This window comes from Oryzias latipes, chromosome 16 (assembly GCF_002234675.1).
Source record: "Oryzias latipes chromosome 16, ASM223467v1".
Taxonomy (NCBI): Eukaryota; Metazoa; Chordata; class Actinopteri; order Beloniformes; family Adrianichthyidae; genus Oryzias; species Oryzias latipes.
In genome coordinates this window covers 15,100,413-15,117,906 of record NC_019874.2, presented here as the reverse complement: position 1 = coordinate 15,117,906, position 17,494 = coordinate 15,100,413, and the positions used below count along the sequence as shown (strand labels likewise).

The 17,494-nt window shown below is 40.7% G+C and overlaps 1 protein-coding gene across 1 annotated transcript; it reads left to right on the top strand.

Moving 5' to 3' along the window:
• The first annotated feature begins 6,539 nt into the window (after positions 1-6,539).
• LOC105355909 lies at positions 6,540-16,397 on the top strand. The gene is made up of 20 exons (XM_023964610.1): positions 6,540-6,584; positions 7,766-7,817; positions 7,927-8,310; positions 8,399-8,683; positions 8,769-9,068; positions 9,786-10,166; positions 10,258-10,545; positions 10,609-10,902; positions 12,010-12,057; positions 12,156-12,494; positions 12,615-12,911; positions 13,007-13,112; positions 13,204-13,686; positions 13,767-13,793; positions 14,917-14,964; positions 15,045-15,071; positions 15,157-15,195; positions 15,563-15,592; positions 15,680-15,740; positions 15,872-16,397. Exons 2-13 carry the CDS (start codon positions 7,775-7,777, stop codon positions 13,319-13,321), a joined length of 2,883 nt encoding a protein of 960 aa, XP_023820378.1. The 5' UTR covers positions 6,540-6,584; positions 7,766-7,774; the 3' UTR covers positions 13,322-13,686; positions 13,767-13,793; positions 14,917-14,964; positions 15,045-15,071; positions 15,157-15,195; positions 15,563-15,592; positions 15,680-15,740; positions 15,872-16,397.
• The last annotated feature ends 1,097 nt before the right edge of the window (positions 16,398-17,494 follow it).

The window sequence follows — 17,494 nt, the reverse complement described above, 5'->3', positions numbered from 1 at the left end:
TGTCTTTTAAACTTCAAATTGTAAGGACAGACCCTTTTGCCCCAAAATTTAGAATATCATGGAAAAATGTATTTATTCCCATAATTCTATTTCAAGGATTTAAATTTTACAGAATACGATTCAGGGCATGCAGTATAATCAATTTAAGGTATTTAAGTTTTTTTTGTTTTTTGTTTTTTTTTTACAAAAATTGGGGTTCCAGTACAAAAATTGGGGTTCTAGCTCATAAAACCTACAAAAACATGATATAAAAAATTAGAATACTGTGGAGTACTGCCCACTTTTTTCCGGACATGAAAGAGTTTCACCAACTTATCACCTACAAAACTCAAAGTACCTGCACATGTTCCACTGATGTCATTAATTTGGTTCACTTTGTTTCCATTGTCTCAGTTCGGTTTAATATGAAGAAGACTTCAGACTTGACAACTATCCAAAAGACCATCATTGATCTCCTCTACGGTCTGAGTAAGCCACAAAAGTTCCTAGCTAAGCAGGCAGGCTGTTCACAGAGCGAGTGTCCAAGCAGATCAACTTAAAGGACAAAATGTGAAAGGAGAAGATGCTCCAGTAAAAGAGACAACGGTGGATGTTAGCTGATTGTCGAAAGGACCAGATACACAGAACTGCAGACATCCAGAAAGAGTGGAATCACCACATTCAGAAGCATTAGGGAGATGGGCTACTACTGCCGGGTTCCTCGGCTCAGGCCACTTCTCAGCCAGGGCCAACTGAGGAAGTGTGTGAAATGGGCCAAGGAGAGGAAGGACTGGACTGTTGGTCCAAAGTCCTGTTTTGTGATGAAAGTAAAATGTGTCTTTCAATTTGAAATTAACGTCCAAGGGTTTGGAGGACGACTGGTGAGTGGCAGAACCCAAGCTGCTTTAGATCCAGTGTGAAATCTCCACAGTCAGTCATTTGGGCTGCACTGTTGAGCGCTGGTGTTGGTAAACTCGGATTTCTTCAATCCAAAATCACTGTAACAGTCGAGCAAAACGTTCTAGAGGACCTCATGATTTTTTCTGCTGAGATCTGGATGGAGATGCGGAGTTCATCTTCCAGCAGGACCTGGCCCCTGCCCAGACTATTGAAAGATTGAAGATGGAAATATCATTTTGAAAATACTTCGCTTTTATTGATTTGATGTGATCATAATCTGTCTTTATCTTTTTGCAAAAGGAGAAGTAAATGGGGATTTCTTTAGGGTAATAACATTTTTGAAATCCTGTTTCCATGGGTTTTATGAGCTGGAACCTACATTTATGTAAACATATAAAATAAATATTTTAAATCGATTAAAGTTTGCAATTAAGCTTTTTTCCAACAAAAGTTTAAATTTTTTTTTAATGGAATCATGGAAATGAAAACACTTTCCCATTAAATTATCTATATATGATTATATATCTGTACTCGGTTTGGGAGGATTTACCTCAAACTTGTGAGTCAGTCTGTGAGTGCTGTGGTTTGGAAAGTCCCTGTCCCTCTGTTTCCCTCTCCTGGTTGTTTTTGCTACTGCTGTCTTCTGATCTTTTCTGCAGTTTTTTTATGTGCCTTTCTTATTTTTTCATATTTTTGGTTTGTGTCTAAATGTATGCAGAAATAGACAACTCTGTCAGGCAGTAAAACTGAGTTTTCTCAACGTCTTTAGTTTCAGACATTTAAATCACTTTCACTGGTGTTTCATTAATTTGCCTTCATATTTTTTGCCGTCTAAAGCACTTCTTATTTAACATAAAAGCTTTGAACAAAATTATAGATATTTGACCTACTTTTTCCAACTTACGGAGCCCCCAGGTGCCAGTGGTTAAAAAAAAATCTGAAAAACCGTGCCCACTGATGAATCATTTGTGCTCGTACTATTGCGCAATCATGCATGAGCGCACATTACTCACAGACCTCCGCTAGGAGTTTGGATTCATACATGACCGGTGTTGGTATCAAAACTGTTCAGCCTGCAATACATGTTGGGGGGCCTTAGATCACTCGGACTTGCAGCTTTGTGGAGGCAGGGGAGGGTGCTTTGTTACAGTGTGCGCTATGGAGGAGGCTTCGGACCGCAGTTTGTCCAGCTGCTCTGTGTGAGTGAGCTTCCGGACTCAAGAGAACCGTGTCTCACAGGAGATTTGTCATTTTAATCATTTTATTTACATCATGTACGTATAGTTGAAAAGTATGCATGATCAATCAGTTAGGCAAAAAAATAAAAAATCAAGAAAAAACTTTGCTAAATGAAGGGAACAAACATTGCTACAATGTGGAACAAGCAGTTTACATAAATTGTGATTTACTGGCAGTCACCAATGGTGTCCTGTAATGCTGACCCTGAAGATCTTGTGCTGAGAAAACTGAGGTCAATCTTATTTATTCAAGTGAATCCAGTATGCCAACAGAGGAAGTGGGCTCTCCTCACATCAGACAAAAATAAGTTACTCTGGTAAAAATGGAGGAACGCAGCCAACTGCTGGTTCCAGTTCAGTACAGTTCAAATAAACATAGATTCACATTTCCAATCATCAACTGAAACTGCCTCATTAAAAGGCGCTGAAGGGATTTGAATGCAGTCAGTACTGTTTTTGGTATCAATAGCTATCAGGCTAGATAAAGATATGAAACTACAGGAATAGCAGAGGAGGTATTTACATGTTCCATCCATTCATTAATTTTACTTTTTTTGACCCTTGTGCTATCCTATGACCCCCACCCTTACATTGACGTGTTATTCCTACCATGACAAAGGTGGATAAAGGTGGAGAGGATTTCATGTAATCCATGGACACCAGTGAAGATCACAAATCATTGAAGAAAAAAGGTTCAGGGCACTGTCTAGTGGGTCTAGATGACCCCACTCGAAATGTTAAAGTGCCTAGGATAGCACAAGGGTTAAAGAAATCTTAAACACTTTTTAGTCTGAGACACATGCAGCAGGTTATCTGTATAACCATGTCTCTGCTGAAAATCCCTGGTATTCATTTAACTGACACAAAGCAAAGCATAACTGTCCATTTCCAGACAACCCCAAAGCTTCAGAGAACAGGGAGACCTTTAAGAGAAAATGTTAAAGACACACTCTTTAAATCTTGTCATTAATGTCTTTCTTAACCCATTTTACCCTTTTGTTTTATATGGCAAGCCTGGTAATATTTTCTGCCAAAAAAGTTTTTGTGTTAAAATGGAATTTTGAAATGCATCATTTTTAATATTAACTCATGATTATTTTTATTTCATGATTTATTTCCCCAGCGGGAGTCTCTGCTGATGCAGCATCTGCTCTGCCAGCGTGGCAAGTGGGTGCACGTGTGGGGGCAGGAGGAGCAAATGAAACATGCTTTTTTTAATAAACTTTATGAACAGCATCGCATTTTCTATTTTTATTCTGCTTTGACACATTTGCATTGTTTCTGTTCCTGTTTTTTCGTGCAGATGATCATCCTAAAATGAAATTTTTACATTAACTAAAAAGAGCCACATCTCCCATAACAGAGAATAAATAAAATGGGAGAAAAACTTTGCTTTAAATACATATAATGAGCAAACAAAAAAGCCCCAGAAAGAAATAGTAATGAAAAATAAAAATTGAATTAAGATAGAAAATCTATCCAGACAGAAATAACAGAACTTAAAAAAGTTTTGTGGAAGTTTCCTTTTTTCCATATTATTCTAAAACAATTTGGTATTTTATCCTTTCATCTATCTTTAAAACCAGCATAATCCCTCTCAGGATTACTGGGCTGCGGGAGTTAACCCAGCAACTGTTGTGCAAAGGCAGGCCACTCCGTAAACAGGTAGCCAGTCTGTTGCAGGGCCAAACGCACACTCACATTCACAAAAAAAAAAAAAAAAAAAAACATTTAATGTATGAAGCAATTTTTTTTTTTTAAACTTGTTCTGTCCAACAGCTGAGCAAACAGATTAGAGCTGAAGGCTTTTTGTGTTGGACAGGTTTTACTATCACAAAAAGAGGTTATATAGCTTCAAGAAACTAGAGTGTAGATTTGTATAGACCCCTTTTTGTCGTATTATTTTTTATTTATTTGTTACATTTAGTGTGTGTGGGGAGGAAGAGGGGAAGAATGTGAGGGGAGGGTGGAAGAGAGTAAAAGGAAGAAAGGTGAAAAGGTGGGGATACAAGCACTGATTTGAATAAGTTATTATTTTAAGCTGTAACAATTATACCAGATCTGCTGGAAAGACGAGTGTTACATCAAAGGTGAAAATCTGACACTAAGATGAGCGAAAAAAATCTGTCCAACAATACACTGTGGGTAAGGAGGAGGGATGAAGCAGACAGGGAGCAGTGTGGCAGTGTGCACGTGCACGTGGGGGTGGAGATACATGCATGCTGCCGATGTGAACCGTGTGTTCATAGGGGGAACCAGATCCTACCCAGCCAGACCAGCCAGACCAGGAGAGGGGAGGAGAGCCCCCCAGGTCAGAAGCCCCCCCCAGCATCCAGACCCAGGCAACCCGGGAGGGGAGGAGGAGGGGACCGCCCACCCCACCAGCCAGGCACAGAGAATGCCCCCCTACAGGGGCCCCCCCAATGCCCAGAGGCACAAGCGAACCCAGTGTCCGGCCCCCAGGCGACAAGACAGGAGCGCTTAGCCGTATCAGGCGGCAGCCATGGGGGCCACTGGGCGCCGGGCACCGAGACAAAGGCCAGGGACGAAGCCAGGGCCCCCGGAACCCATGAGCCGGCCACCACCCGACCGGCGCCCCGTCTCCACAAGCCAGCCCAGGCACGCGACCTAAGCAACCCAGGGATCGCCACGCACCCACAGCCACCCCCCATAACCCTACAACCCTACACACTACAACCCCCCCCCCCGCCATAATATCTGAGCCCCCATCCCCAACCCTCTCAGTGCCCTCCCCTCTCTGTGATGGGGAGAGAAAGCCCCAGAGGGTCCCAGCGAGCCAGCCCCCAGGTCCGTCCTACCCATGCACTCACGCACACATACTCACAATCATCTGGTTACCCCCCCCCCCACCCCCGCCGCCAAGCAGTAACCCCCCCCCAGTCGGCCAACCCCCAGCGCCGTATGCCCGACCATTCCCGCAGCCGACAGGATACCCATAAGCCCGGCCGCCCTGAGAGGACCAGGCGGGTGAAGACCGCCCCCCCCCCCCCCCCCGCACCCCACCCATGTATGGAGGTGTGGGAGTGCTGTGTGTGTGCTGCAGGTAAAATAGGAGGTCCCCAGTGTGGGGGGCTCCAGCGCTGCCAAGCCGCAAAGCCCCCCACTCCGGGGTCCCTCTGTGAGTGGTGTGTATTTGCTGTGTTTGTGCTGCTAGCATGCAGTGTGTGTGTCTACAGAGGAAGTTAAAATTGTGGGGGGGGGCCAGCGAAAGGTGAGCACGGATGTTTCACTGTGCCCCCCTCCACCAGACCCTCTCCACAAGGCCCTAGATGAATCAGAGTGTCTAATATGCAAGTAAAAAGCGGGGAGGAGGGCGGATGCCAATGAGAACCCAGAGAGGGGCATCCCCAGTGAGCCCCGTTATCACATTCCTCCCATCCAGTTCCCGGAGCCCTATGTGCCTGTGTGCAATATTTGTTTGGGTGAGAGCGGGGAGGAGCGGGCGGATGGGCACAACCGGGGGAGAAGGCTCCCCCGAGCGACCGGCCCCTCAGCCGGCCGCGGTAGGCGCCCCCCCTCCCAGAGCGGCCAGGCAGCCAGAAACGGCAAGCCAGCCGCAGTTGGAGGCCAGAGCCTCGTAGCACCGAGAGACAGCCAGCAAGGAAGGGTCCCGGTGCCAAAACGGAGGGGTAGGGGCTCCAGCCCCACCATTCATACCCTGGCCTCCCTAAGGACTAGCACACCGCCCCCCCCCATGCCCCGCCCCCGCTTTTTGGACTGTGGGAGGAAGTCAGGGTCTCTGTAGAAAACCCACAAATGCACGGAGGGAATATGAAAACTCCACACAGCAAGCACCCAGCTGAAAATCAAAAAAAAAAATGCCTTCTCACTGTGAAGCGAGAGCGCTAATCACTACACCATCGTGCAGCCAAAATTTGGTATCTCAATTAACAAGAAGGATTGGTAACACACAAGAGGTAGCCTGCATCGTGATTGACAAAAAGCATTTAATAGTTTTCAAAAAGAAAAACGAAAAGCACATTAATTATGACTAAACCATTGAACCATTAATTAGTTATGACTAACTCCCACCTTTCCGAACAGTTTGTCATTTTTATAAATAGCAAACTGAAACATGTTCAAATCACAGCCTTACCCCATTGAACTGGAGGGGGCCACTTTTCTATTTTTACTTTTTTTTCATACTGTACATTTATGTAAGTGGTAACGACTATCCAATTTTACCACACAAAGATTTCCCCCTGCCTTTTGTGGGAAGTTAAAAAAAATTAAAACAAAAGAAGAACATCCTATTTATAACCTTTTCAACAAAAAAAAGAATCAACCCCAGCTGCAAAATAATTTCTTAACAAGCCATCTTTCACATGAGACATGCCTTCCTTGTGGTTTACAAATTGTAGACTCCACCTACAAGTCAGGCTAACTTAAAGCCCTAGGTTTTAGGGAGTTTTGTTAGAAGAGGAGACTTCACTTTTAAACCTGAAGGTAAGTCATAATACTCTTTATCAAAAGCCTATAAAAAAGAAATATTCCTAACAGCAACTGTTGATTCAAATGACCTTCTCTGAAAATTAACAATTTAAAAGTATTACTTTTCAAGTGTTTTACTTTTAACCTGCTGGATTTGATTTGATTTGCTTATTAATAATTTAAAAATAGCTTTAGTCATGTTGGACAACATGACATTGTGTTTCTCACTTTTTATGTTGAGTTAACCAAATCTAATTTTGTTCTTTGTTATGATTTCAAAAAGACTCTTTAGGTCTGACTCTTTTAGTTTCTATTTTCTGTATTGTTGAATTTATCCTTTTTAAAACTCTTTAAAGTATTTTCTTTTCTTTTCCACAACACTTGGACATTTTTGTTCATTCGGACTTCATTTTGTTTAAAATTGTGGATTTGTTTTGCTTAAAAAAGAAATAAAAACAGAGGTTGATCAAAAAAGAGCAGCATAGGGATTTTAAAATTTACACCTTTTTTTGGTTGACCCACCTGCTCATTTGCAAGAAAACCAGGCTTGACCACTAATGGTTTTATTTACATTCCTTAAAAAATCTTTTAGATCCAGTCAAGCTGGACACAAAACAGGAAGTCCTACCGCTCCTGCTGTTACTTTGACTCCAGTGATTAATTACAGTAATTCCACAGCAGCTGGTAGATATAACAAATCTTACTGTTGTGTTTGATGTTTGTGTGATGGAAACAATGCTTTCCAGGGTTGTGAAGAATTGTGTGAGGGCTTCAATCTGTTCCATCATCCTCACAGCATCAAATCCCATTATATGCTTGAGTTGGAGAAACATGGCCCAATGTTTCTATCTTTTATTACTTAGCATGTTCTATTCTCACAAAGCAGTTGAAGACAGGACCCAAATTCAGACGACTTTACATGAAAAATAAAGTGTATTTGGGGAACATTTTAAAAACAATAAATCAAATGTACAAAACCAGAAGGAATGAATCAAAGTGTGGCAGCTGACATCACAAGTCATAAGGATCAAATACTAAAATAATTTGTCAGAACTTTTGTCAGTTACAGGCTAAAATGACAACTGAATAAAAACATCAAAATAAATGTTTTATTAATATAACACATGAAAAAAATGCTATTTGATACTCTACAATGAAAGAGGTGTTTTACATAAAGTTTATTATTCTTTCTCCAGATTGGTAAGATGTTTGGATCCAACCATTTTCTCTTGTGCATTTCTGTTCTGGGTATGTGTTTGTTCTCTCTCTCTCTTGATTATTTTTAATCAATCATATAATTGCAAAACCTGATTTCAATGTGATTTTTCTGCACTTTTTCCCCAACGCACACTTGTAGGATGTGTTTTCTTCAAGTCAGAGAGTTGGGAAGTAAATATGCCAAGTCGGATTGAAGCATTGTTGGGTTCCTGCGTTGTCATCCCTTGTACCTTTGACTACTACTACTACCCACCTAGGAGACCAGATCGTGTTGTTTGGTACCAGTTTGCAAAACATAGTTATCCTAAGGTTTACGACAGCTGGTACTCAAGCGAGGTCATTTCCATATTCAGAGGAAAAACAAGTTTAGTGTCATCTCAGTATGGGAAGACCTGCAGCCTGGAGATCTACCCAGTGACCTGGAGGCACCACAGACAGACCATTTACCCTTGGGTCGACCCAGAGAATGTTGGGAGATACACCCACCGATTTTGGGATAAAACTGTAACCATTCATGTTGAAGGTATTTCATCAGTTTACATTTTAACTGATCTTTCAATTTCTCTCTTTTTTTAAAGGGTTGTTGTTTCTCTAAATGTTTTCTTTTAAAGACAGAGCAAATACACCGGAGATCATGATCAGTGGAAACATGAAGGTTGGAGAAAGCGTGACAGTACAGTGCTCAGTTGATCACACGTGTCCCTCCTATCCTCCCACTTTGAGTCTCAGCATCTCGTCACTTAGCTACCGTCCACAAAGTAGGATCGTGACTCGGGGTACTAGAACTACCTTGGTATCAACTGTGGTCATAGAGAGAGATCATCAAAGTGTGGAGTGCACTGTTAAACACCTTGGTGGCATCACAGCAAGAGCGACAAAAACATTTAATGCAGAATGTATGACCAATCGAATAGAAGATTTTTCTTTTTCATTGACCTTAAACTTTTGTTTTTAACCATCTGTCTTCTGTTTGTAACTCAGGCTCCTTTTTTCCACTGACCATCAGTTCACCTTCAAGTGAATTTTTGGAGGGAATTGAAAGCAAAGTAACCTGCACTGCCTCATACACATGCTCTCGACACAATCCAGTTATTACATGGAGCTACTCCGGAATGCCTGTGTCCACTGAAACTAGGAGGGTGGGAGGGAGAACTATGTGGAACACTATCTCAACTCTGTCTCTAAAAACCTCCTCTAATGATCATGGAAGATCTCTGTGGTGTACTGCAAAATTCTATCAAGGGCAGACCCAGCAGAAAAGCATCACCCTATATGTGAAAAGTAAGTGTGTCCCATGCCTTGTGTTTGAAGTTTCGTCTTTGTCCAACAATTTATTGAATTGTTCCCACTGTTAAATCCCCAGAAAAGTCTTATCTGGTCAATGCTACAATCACACTGGACATGTGACGCGCTTTCTAGAATGCCATGGTGATCACACTAGACAATTAAGGAGGGGCTTCTTATTCTTTTACTATTGTGTACTAGCGCATGTCCATCACTTACAGTTAGATGAGGCTTGGTGTGAAATGTCAATTCTGTGCAAATCTTGTAAATCATGCTCCAGAAGTTTTTCTTTTCAAATATATGAAAGTCTTGGTGTCATGAAGTTCTGGTCAGGCACAGACCGCAATTATTAATTTTTCCACCATGATAAATTTTCAAATGGTTGTCTTCTGTAAAAAGGGGATCCCATTACCAAATTCAAGCCCATGATTGGCCAAAATTTTATCTGATTAACCTTTGAACATGCGCTCAACCGTTGTGTATATAGAGCCCAAAAACGGTCAAATTAATGTTTTCGAATGATGGGGGCCGGTGTGAATATAGCTTAACCGTCAAATTCAAATTCTGTGGACATCAAAACTATTATACTGGATTAAAGTAAACTTTTCACCAACATTCTTTTCTTCACAAACTATGCTAACACTTGTGATAACCATCTCTTCATCCATATTTTGCCAATTAGCATGATTAACAATAATGACTTTCAATTTTCAGGAAGTATGTTTTCCTTGGGTTGGACTTTCTCTACTCCAAAAAGCATCACTGGACTCAAAGGGTCGTGTTTAATTATCCCTTGCAAGTTCACCTACACTAATGCCATACCCCCAAACCTCAAACTGATATGGTACTTGTACCAGGACTCTGGATACCCAACAGTTTTTGACCAAAGAGGAGGAACAGTTGTCAGTCAATTTAGTGGTAAAACAAGCTCAGTTGGATCTACGGCTGATGGAAATTGCAGTCTGCAAATTAACAGCCTTGAGTTATCACAAAACTTGGCAAGACTCTACCCATGGATTGACAAGAACGCAATCACTTCGTACCACTCTCGAGGCCACTCATTTTATGAAAAAACCACTCAACTTCTGGTATCAGGTGAGTCTTATTTTTAATGCATTTGCCTCATATTCTATATTTCAAAGTTGCAGATTCCTTTCAAGCCTGTTTTTGTGCTCTTGTTTTGTAGAGCATGCAAAAAATCCACAAATAAGCATCAATGGCATCCCGAGAGTAGGAGAACAAAGCAGTGTGTCCTGCAATGTGGAACACACCTGTTTTTCAGCTCCTCCAACCCTATCTATTGCTGGAATACCCGGAACCGGCACCATCAAAGACTCACTGGTATCAGATGGGATTTGGAAAAGAACAATAGAGCAAACTTGGAATGTAGAAGAAGAAGACAGAAGTGTGACATGTACAGTAAGCTATCCCAGTGGTCAGAAAGCCACCGGACAGCAACCGCTCAATGTCGAATGTGAGTACAGAAGTGAGTCCTTGTAATCGAAAATGAAAAATTAATTTCATTTTTTTTTCTCAGGTCCATATGAGGACATAACAATTTCAGAAAAACTGATCAGTGCAACAGAAGGAGTGGCAAAGAGCGTAATCTGTTCTGTATCCTACAAGTGCAAAAAGAATATACCTCATATTGATTGGAACTACGAAGACATGCAAAGTACAATAAAAATTGTGAAGCTCTCAAAACACTCTTACAGCATGGAATCTAATCTAACATTTATTGGGGGTTTGGATGATGATGGAAAATCGTTGATGTGCACCGCGCAATTTTCCTCTGGGAAGACCTCAGACTCTGCACTTCTCAACATAACAAGTACGTTTTTCATGCAATGCTCCACATTTTATTTTACAGGTACATTGAGTTTGATGAGTAACATTTATTTTTTAGCCAAAAAATAAAACCTAAAAAGTACAATAGCTTTCAATGTCTATAATTGTGAAGTATCCCATTGGCAATTATTATAAAGCAGCAGCTCTGTCAATCAATGGCATCTTGACATCTTTTAGTACTATGCAGTTTAGCACAAGGATGTCCAATAATACAATTTTCTACTGGTCTGCATCCTTTCTTTATACAACCAATCAAATGTGGCTAAAAATTTGGACCAAATTACATTATAAGCTCTTGTAAACCTGTGGCAACAACCTTTAGCTACTTGACCACCAGAGCCTTGAGGGCCAAATGAGAAGAAGATATTTAATTGTTTCTGTGATCAAAACCACAATACTCCTAGGAGAACTATTTGTGTTATTTCACTACTTACATTTTTTGATTTAGAAATTTACAGTGAACATTTGAAAGTGATAAAGTTGTAACATATGTAACAATTGTGTTATTGATTTAAAGTTGAAGTAAGTTCATTTTTTAACAGAAAGACCTTTTCTTTGCTTTGAATCTGGTCTTCAAATCAGGAATTCACAGTAACTGGGTAAAATGTATTTAAAATGTTTCTGCTTTATGTAAAGAAATGATAAGTATTAAAAAAATGTATTATTTAATAAATAGTTAATTTGCATTTAATTTTATTATAAGACCGAATGGTTGGCCCTCACACATTTTCACCTCACCAAAACCTGCCTTTTTTGAAAAAAGTTCTGACACCCTTGGTTTGCAAAGAACTTAATTAATAATTATTACATATCTAAATCCTTCCAAATTTCACTAAATCCTAACTTGTAACTACTGAAAAATGTTTAGAAAAAAAGAAAAAGAATACAATTCTTTTCTGGGAAACTTTCAACTAACTCAATTAACTGAATATCATTGCTGGAGTTTTGTGCTCTTATCAGTTTTCTACAAATTTTCAGAATGTAAGCTATGTGTAATGGACAAACTTTACATGTAGTATAGCAAAATGATGAAACATGATTACCTAGAGATTTAATAGATCTATTTTTTTTGCTTTCTTTTATTTTTTAGAATATGTAAAACCCCCAGATGCTCACTACAAGATCCATGGATTTGACAGTGGGTTTCTCTTTTTTGTTACAAAAACTTCATGAGTTTGGTGTTCTAGTTAGACTACTACTTTAACAAACTTACTTTTACTGTCTCCCTTTCTCCAGCGGCCCACCGATTAGCTGCTGATGTTCCTTTCAGACTCAGCGCCCTGACTCGCTCCTGTGTTGTGATCCCATGCACCTTCTGGGACAGTGAACAGATACCCATGACACGTGGCATCTGGGCAAAAAGAGATGGGGGCATTGTCTTCCACAATGGCCGAACCCAAGTCATGCACCACTTTAGGGACCGAACCAAAATTGTTGGGGACCTGAGCGAAAGAAACTGCTCTTTAGAGATCGACGACATCAAACCCTTTGACAACGGACCTTTCTGTTTTCATTCAGAGAGAGGGAATGAGAAGTACACGTTCAACAACAGCTGTGTATTTATTGTCATGAAAGGTTAGGAGTGTATTCTCATTTTTGGATTATTTGACATTCAGTTAACAGTTCAAATGATTTCACCTAGCGTTCTCCGTTTTCACAGTGAGCTACAGCAATCAACTTTGTTTACGTTCACAGCTTCCCCAGAAAAACCAGAGATTACCGGAGTTCCAGCTGAAGTGGATGCTGGTTCAGCTTTGACTGTCTCATGCTCTGTTACACACACATGTCCATCACATTCCCCAGAGTTTTCATGGAGCGTCCCCCACATCTCTAGTGCAGTCTCAGATTCCTTGATTTCAGGAGGCATCTGGCAAAGAACGTCTATCATCAACTTCATAGTTGCTCCAGGGGATGGGGTGAAAAATCTAACCTGCACTGCCTCCTTCTGGGGAGAAAAGAAAGGAGTCACCACAGCCGCTTTAACTGTTACAGGTTTGGGAAGCTAAATATGTGGTATTGTGCCGTTTAATCAAATGTGTAGTTTAACTTGTTTCTTCCTTTTCTTTTCTACGAAACTTCTACATCAGGAACTCTTAAGTACAAAATGAGAACCTATGCCCCAGCGTTCGTTCCAGTGACACTGTTACTGCTCATACTAGTTGCAGTTTTGGGGGTGTTTATCTACAGGAAAAGGTACCAATTGTTCAGGACAATAGGCTTTACATATAAGGTTGTTTTACGAACTTCAGGGGTTTAGCAGCAACTCTATTTTTCTGATCAACAGAAAGGAGGCTGAAAACCAACCGAGACCACCACCTCGACCAGAAAAAAGGCACAGAGTTAAACCTTTATCTTTTTCTGTACTTAAGCCACACTTCTTAAAGCAGAAGTCCTGCATTTAGCTAAAACATTAGTTTTAAATTCTTAAAATGCTGCATGAGTTTTATAGAGGGATAGAGCAAAAAGGGTTGGTTTGATTGGTTATGATGATTATTATGAACTCTGAAACTTAAAGTAGTGCTATATACAGGTGAATGACATGAGCATAATCAATGTCAAGAATGATAAGTGGATGAGGGAGCCAGAGAACCAGGACTGAAGTTCCCCAAATATCAAATGTTATCCTGGGATATACTTTCGGATGAATAAATTATGATTTTATCTTAAAAAGGTGACAATTTAAGATAAAGTCTAAAAATATCTGTATCAAAATGTCCAGAAGAAATCTACCAGAAGACAGAGAGAAACCTCCAAGGCCAGAAAAACGGTGTGTTGACAAACTGCTGTTAGTCCAAATGGGACCATGATTCATTTAAACTAATATTCATTCTGATGTTTCTTTTATAGGGGATCAATATGGAGCCGGTTATCACGGTAGGGATGCCATAAGAAACAGCCATCCAAATCCAATCTTGTAACACTGTGCAAAGACTTTAAAGGGCCAGAGGCAGAGACTAGGTCAAAAAGTAGAAATCCAGGTTAAAACCTAGAGAGCTTACCTTGATGTTACTTGAGTTGACAGAAATCCGGAACTTGCATAGAATATCGACTGAAACCTGGCAGTGTGGTGAACTCTGAACCTTACACTACTCACATGAAGTTAGGGATAATGTTATTTACATGAATGATTTTCCTATTTGGTCTGAATTTTAATGAAATATGTAGAAGTTCCCTTTGATATTACAAACCATGAATGCCAATCAATAAGAAAACAAGGACAATTTCATTAGTTGGATAATTATTACTACAAAAATTAAGACAATAACAAAGAATAATCATCTGAAAAACGGGTATTTTCACCATTTGCCACAATGACAGCTTGATGGCTGCACGGTGACGCAGTGGTTAGCGCTCTTGCCTCACAGCAAGAAGGCCTCCGGTTCAAGTCCCGGCTGGGGGACGTGAAAAACAACATCAACGGGGGACCTTTCTGTGTGGAGTTTGCATGTTCTCCCCGTGCATGCGTGGGTTTTCTCCAGGGTCTCGGGCTTCCTCCCACTGTCCAAAAACATGCTTCATAGGTTAATTGGCAACTCTAAATTGTCCCTAGGTATGACTGTGAGAGTGAATGGATGTGTGATTGTGGACATTCTACCCTGCGACAGACTGGCGACCTGTTCAGGTTTTCCCCTGCCTTTGCCCACAAGTGGACTGGATAGGCTCCAGCAGCCCCGTGACCCCGAAAGGGAAAAACGGTTAAGAAAATGAAATGACAGCTTGAAAATTCAACTTCTCATGCTCCTTACCAAACTCATGATCTTGTTCTGAGTCAATGTGTTCCACTCTTTCACAAGTGCTACATGCTGTTCTGTCAGGTCACTTGGGGGTGGGGTACCATCATCCAGTCATTGCTTCAGCTGGTCCCTGACAAGCTCTATGGGGTTCAGAGTTCCCCAATATCAAATGTCAGCCCATGTGGGATGAATAAATTATGATCTTCTCATAAAAAGATGATAATTTAAGATAAAGTGTAAAATATCTTTATTAAAATATCCAGAAGGAATCTTCCGGGAGACAGAGAGAAACCTCCAAGGCCAGAAAAACGGTGTGTTGAGAGACTGATGTTATTCCAAACTGGACCATGATTCGTTTAAACTAATATTAGTTCTGATGTTTCCTTCATAGGGGATCAATATGGAGCCGGTTATCACGGTAATAATACCCTAAAAAACAGCAATTGCTTTTACCTTCTGTTGAAGCAGTTATTGACTGATCTTCACAAATGTACTGTTTTCAGGAGAGCAGCAGGAGATCGAGGTGGTTGGCAAAACTCAAGGTGAACTTCATCTTTTTCTACCCAAAGTCCATTCATACCTCCCAATCCTAAAGTCTCTGTTGACATATCATATTTAGTTTACTTTATTTTTGTATGAGGTCTTTTAGATTCTGAAGGTGCTGTGTTTATTAAAAAATGAATGCCAGCTGGGTGGTGGGCAGCTTCTGGGTCCTCCCAGGCTGCTGTCTGGCATGGCTGAGTGTGCCTGCCTGGTGGTCTGGGGGCCCTGGCGCCGGGGTTACCCGTGCTCCATGGTGCCAGGGCGGCTAACGTAGTGGGGCCTGTTCACTCAGCTTTTGAACGGGGCAAGTTGAGAAGAAAAACACAAGAATTATTCATTCAAATACAATGTCCTTTTATTTTGCAGACAAACAACTGACGTCTCTGTGAGCTATTTGTGAGTTTTATTGATTTTATTTACACCAAAGATTAGACAAAATAATGTAATATAATGATATATTGTGCTTGTCTTTTGCTTCTACAGAAACAACAGTAGTACGGTAGTCATGCAGAGCTCCAAGCCACTCTACTCATACCCTAACAACGTGAGTAACAAAGCTGTTTTTCTGAATGCTACACTGATGTCCTGATTTATAGTTTTATTTTTAGTTTAAATTAATTTTCTCTGTTTTCCTTCCTTTACCTGTGTGTCTTCTTGTACTTTTACCTATTTCAGTAACCAGCAAAACATCTCTTTGCAACACCTTTGGTGAGCTCTGATCTGTGGGGAGGCCTATAGAAAATAATATATTGCTTTGTTTCCTGTTTCCTTGTTCTAAAAAATGTTTCTTCAGAAGAACTTGTATATTGTAACATGTGTGGCCCTACAACCACAGAGCAGCTGGGATATTTTTTGGGTCAGGAATCTACAAAAAAATATTTTTCTTATGACATTATGACATTGACTTGTTTAATGTATCTGATCTTGAATTCAAGAGCATTATCGAAAAAGAAAAGTACTAGACAAAAGTGGAGAGCTTTTCTTTAGTCCAAAGCTGCCACATTGTCCCATGCTCAACCCTTTGACTCCTGCTCACTTCCTCATGGCCTCAACCACAGCTGTACTGGACATCCTTCTATCTGCAATATAGAGGAGAATGTAAATATTTCATACATTTCAGCATGAACGTTTGTAATACTGGTGTGAATGTGTACAATTAAAATTCTTTGTTGAAAGAAAATAAAGTTTAACAGTGCATCAAGATGTTGCTGCCTCATTTCTTCTTTTACAGTATTGATATTAACTGTAGAAATTTTGCATCTTTAGTGACTCAGTGATTTTATCCAATAATGTGAGCTTCCCCCAATACATTCTAATAGAGCCAATCTGACCGTTATTACACACTGAACACTGTTGTCTGTTACGGCCTGAGGCCTTTTGTGTGTATTTGTGTGTGTGTGTATGTGTGTGTGTGTGTCTATCCTTTACAGAGGTCTACTCTACCACACCGTCTAACTTCACCTCCTGCAGGGGATGATTGCGGCCTCCTTCCCTCCTCCAATCTGTTCCAGTGACAACTGAATTCCCAGAGAGGAATCCGTTTGTCCGCTTGCCCCTGCTGTTGTAGTTGTTGTTGGACGCCCATGGAAACGGTCTGATCCATGGTCAGTTATAAAATCTTGTCTCAGTGTGAGAGTTTCATTCTTGGATGTAACATTTTTCTTTCTAGGGGATCTACTTTAAATGTTGTGAAGCCTAAAACAATAACCTTCTCAAATTACCGCAACACATATCCTCTCACTTCCTTTCTCTCTCTCTCATTTTCTTCTATTTCACCCCCTCCCCCCTTATCACTCTTTCCCCCCCTCTCTCTGAAAAAAACATATACCGTAAATTCCGGACTACAATCCGCACCCACCCATTTTCACATGTTCAATTACTTTCAAACATACACAAGCCGCGTCGGAATACAAGCTGCACATTGTCATCCTGACAGATCACGTCGTGAAACCCAGAGTGAGTGCAATTCATTAGCACACTGTAGGTGGAGTCAGCTTTGACTCAGGCTCATGTATTTGAGTATGTCAACATCTGTCAAACAGCACGGACCTCTATTCTGTTCACAAGTTCCTCAGTTATGGTGTTTTTATTTCCTTTTTTTTTTTTTTTTACTTATTGACAATCTAGGTATCATACATAAAATTACAAACAGTAACCATATAATCAACATTGCATCCCTCAGTTATCAAGAGGAAATTTACATCCGCGATTCCCCATTTCCCATGAGTCTTAGGGGCTAAAGGCGGGGCCAACGCCCGGCTGGCCATACTGTTGTACGTGTTTAAGAATGAGCAAGTA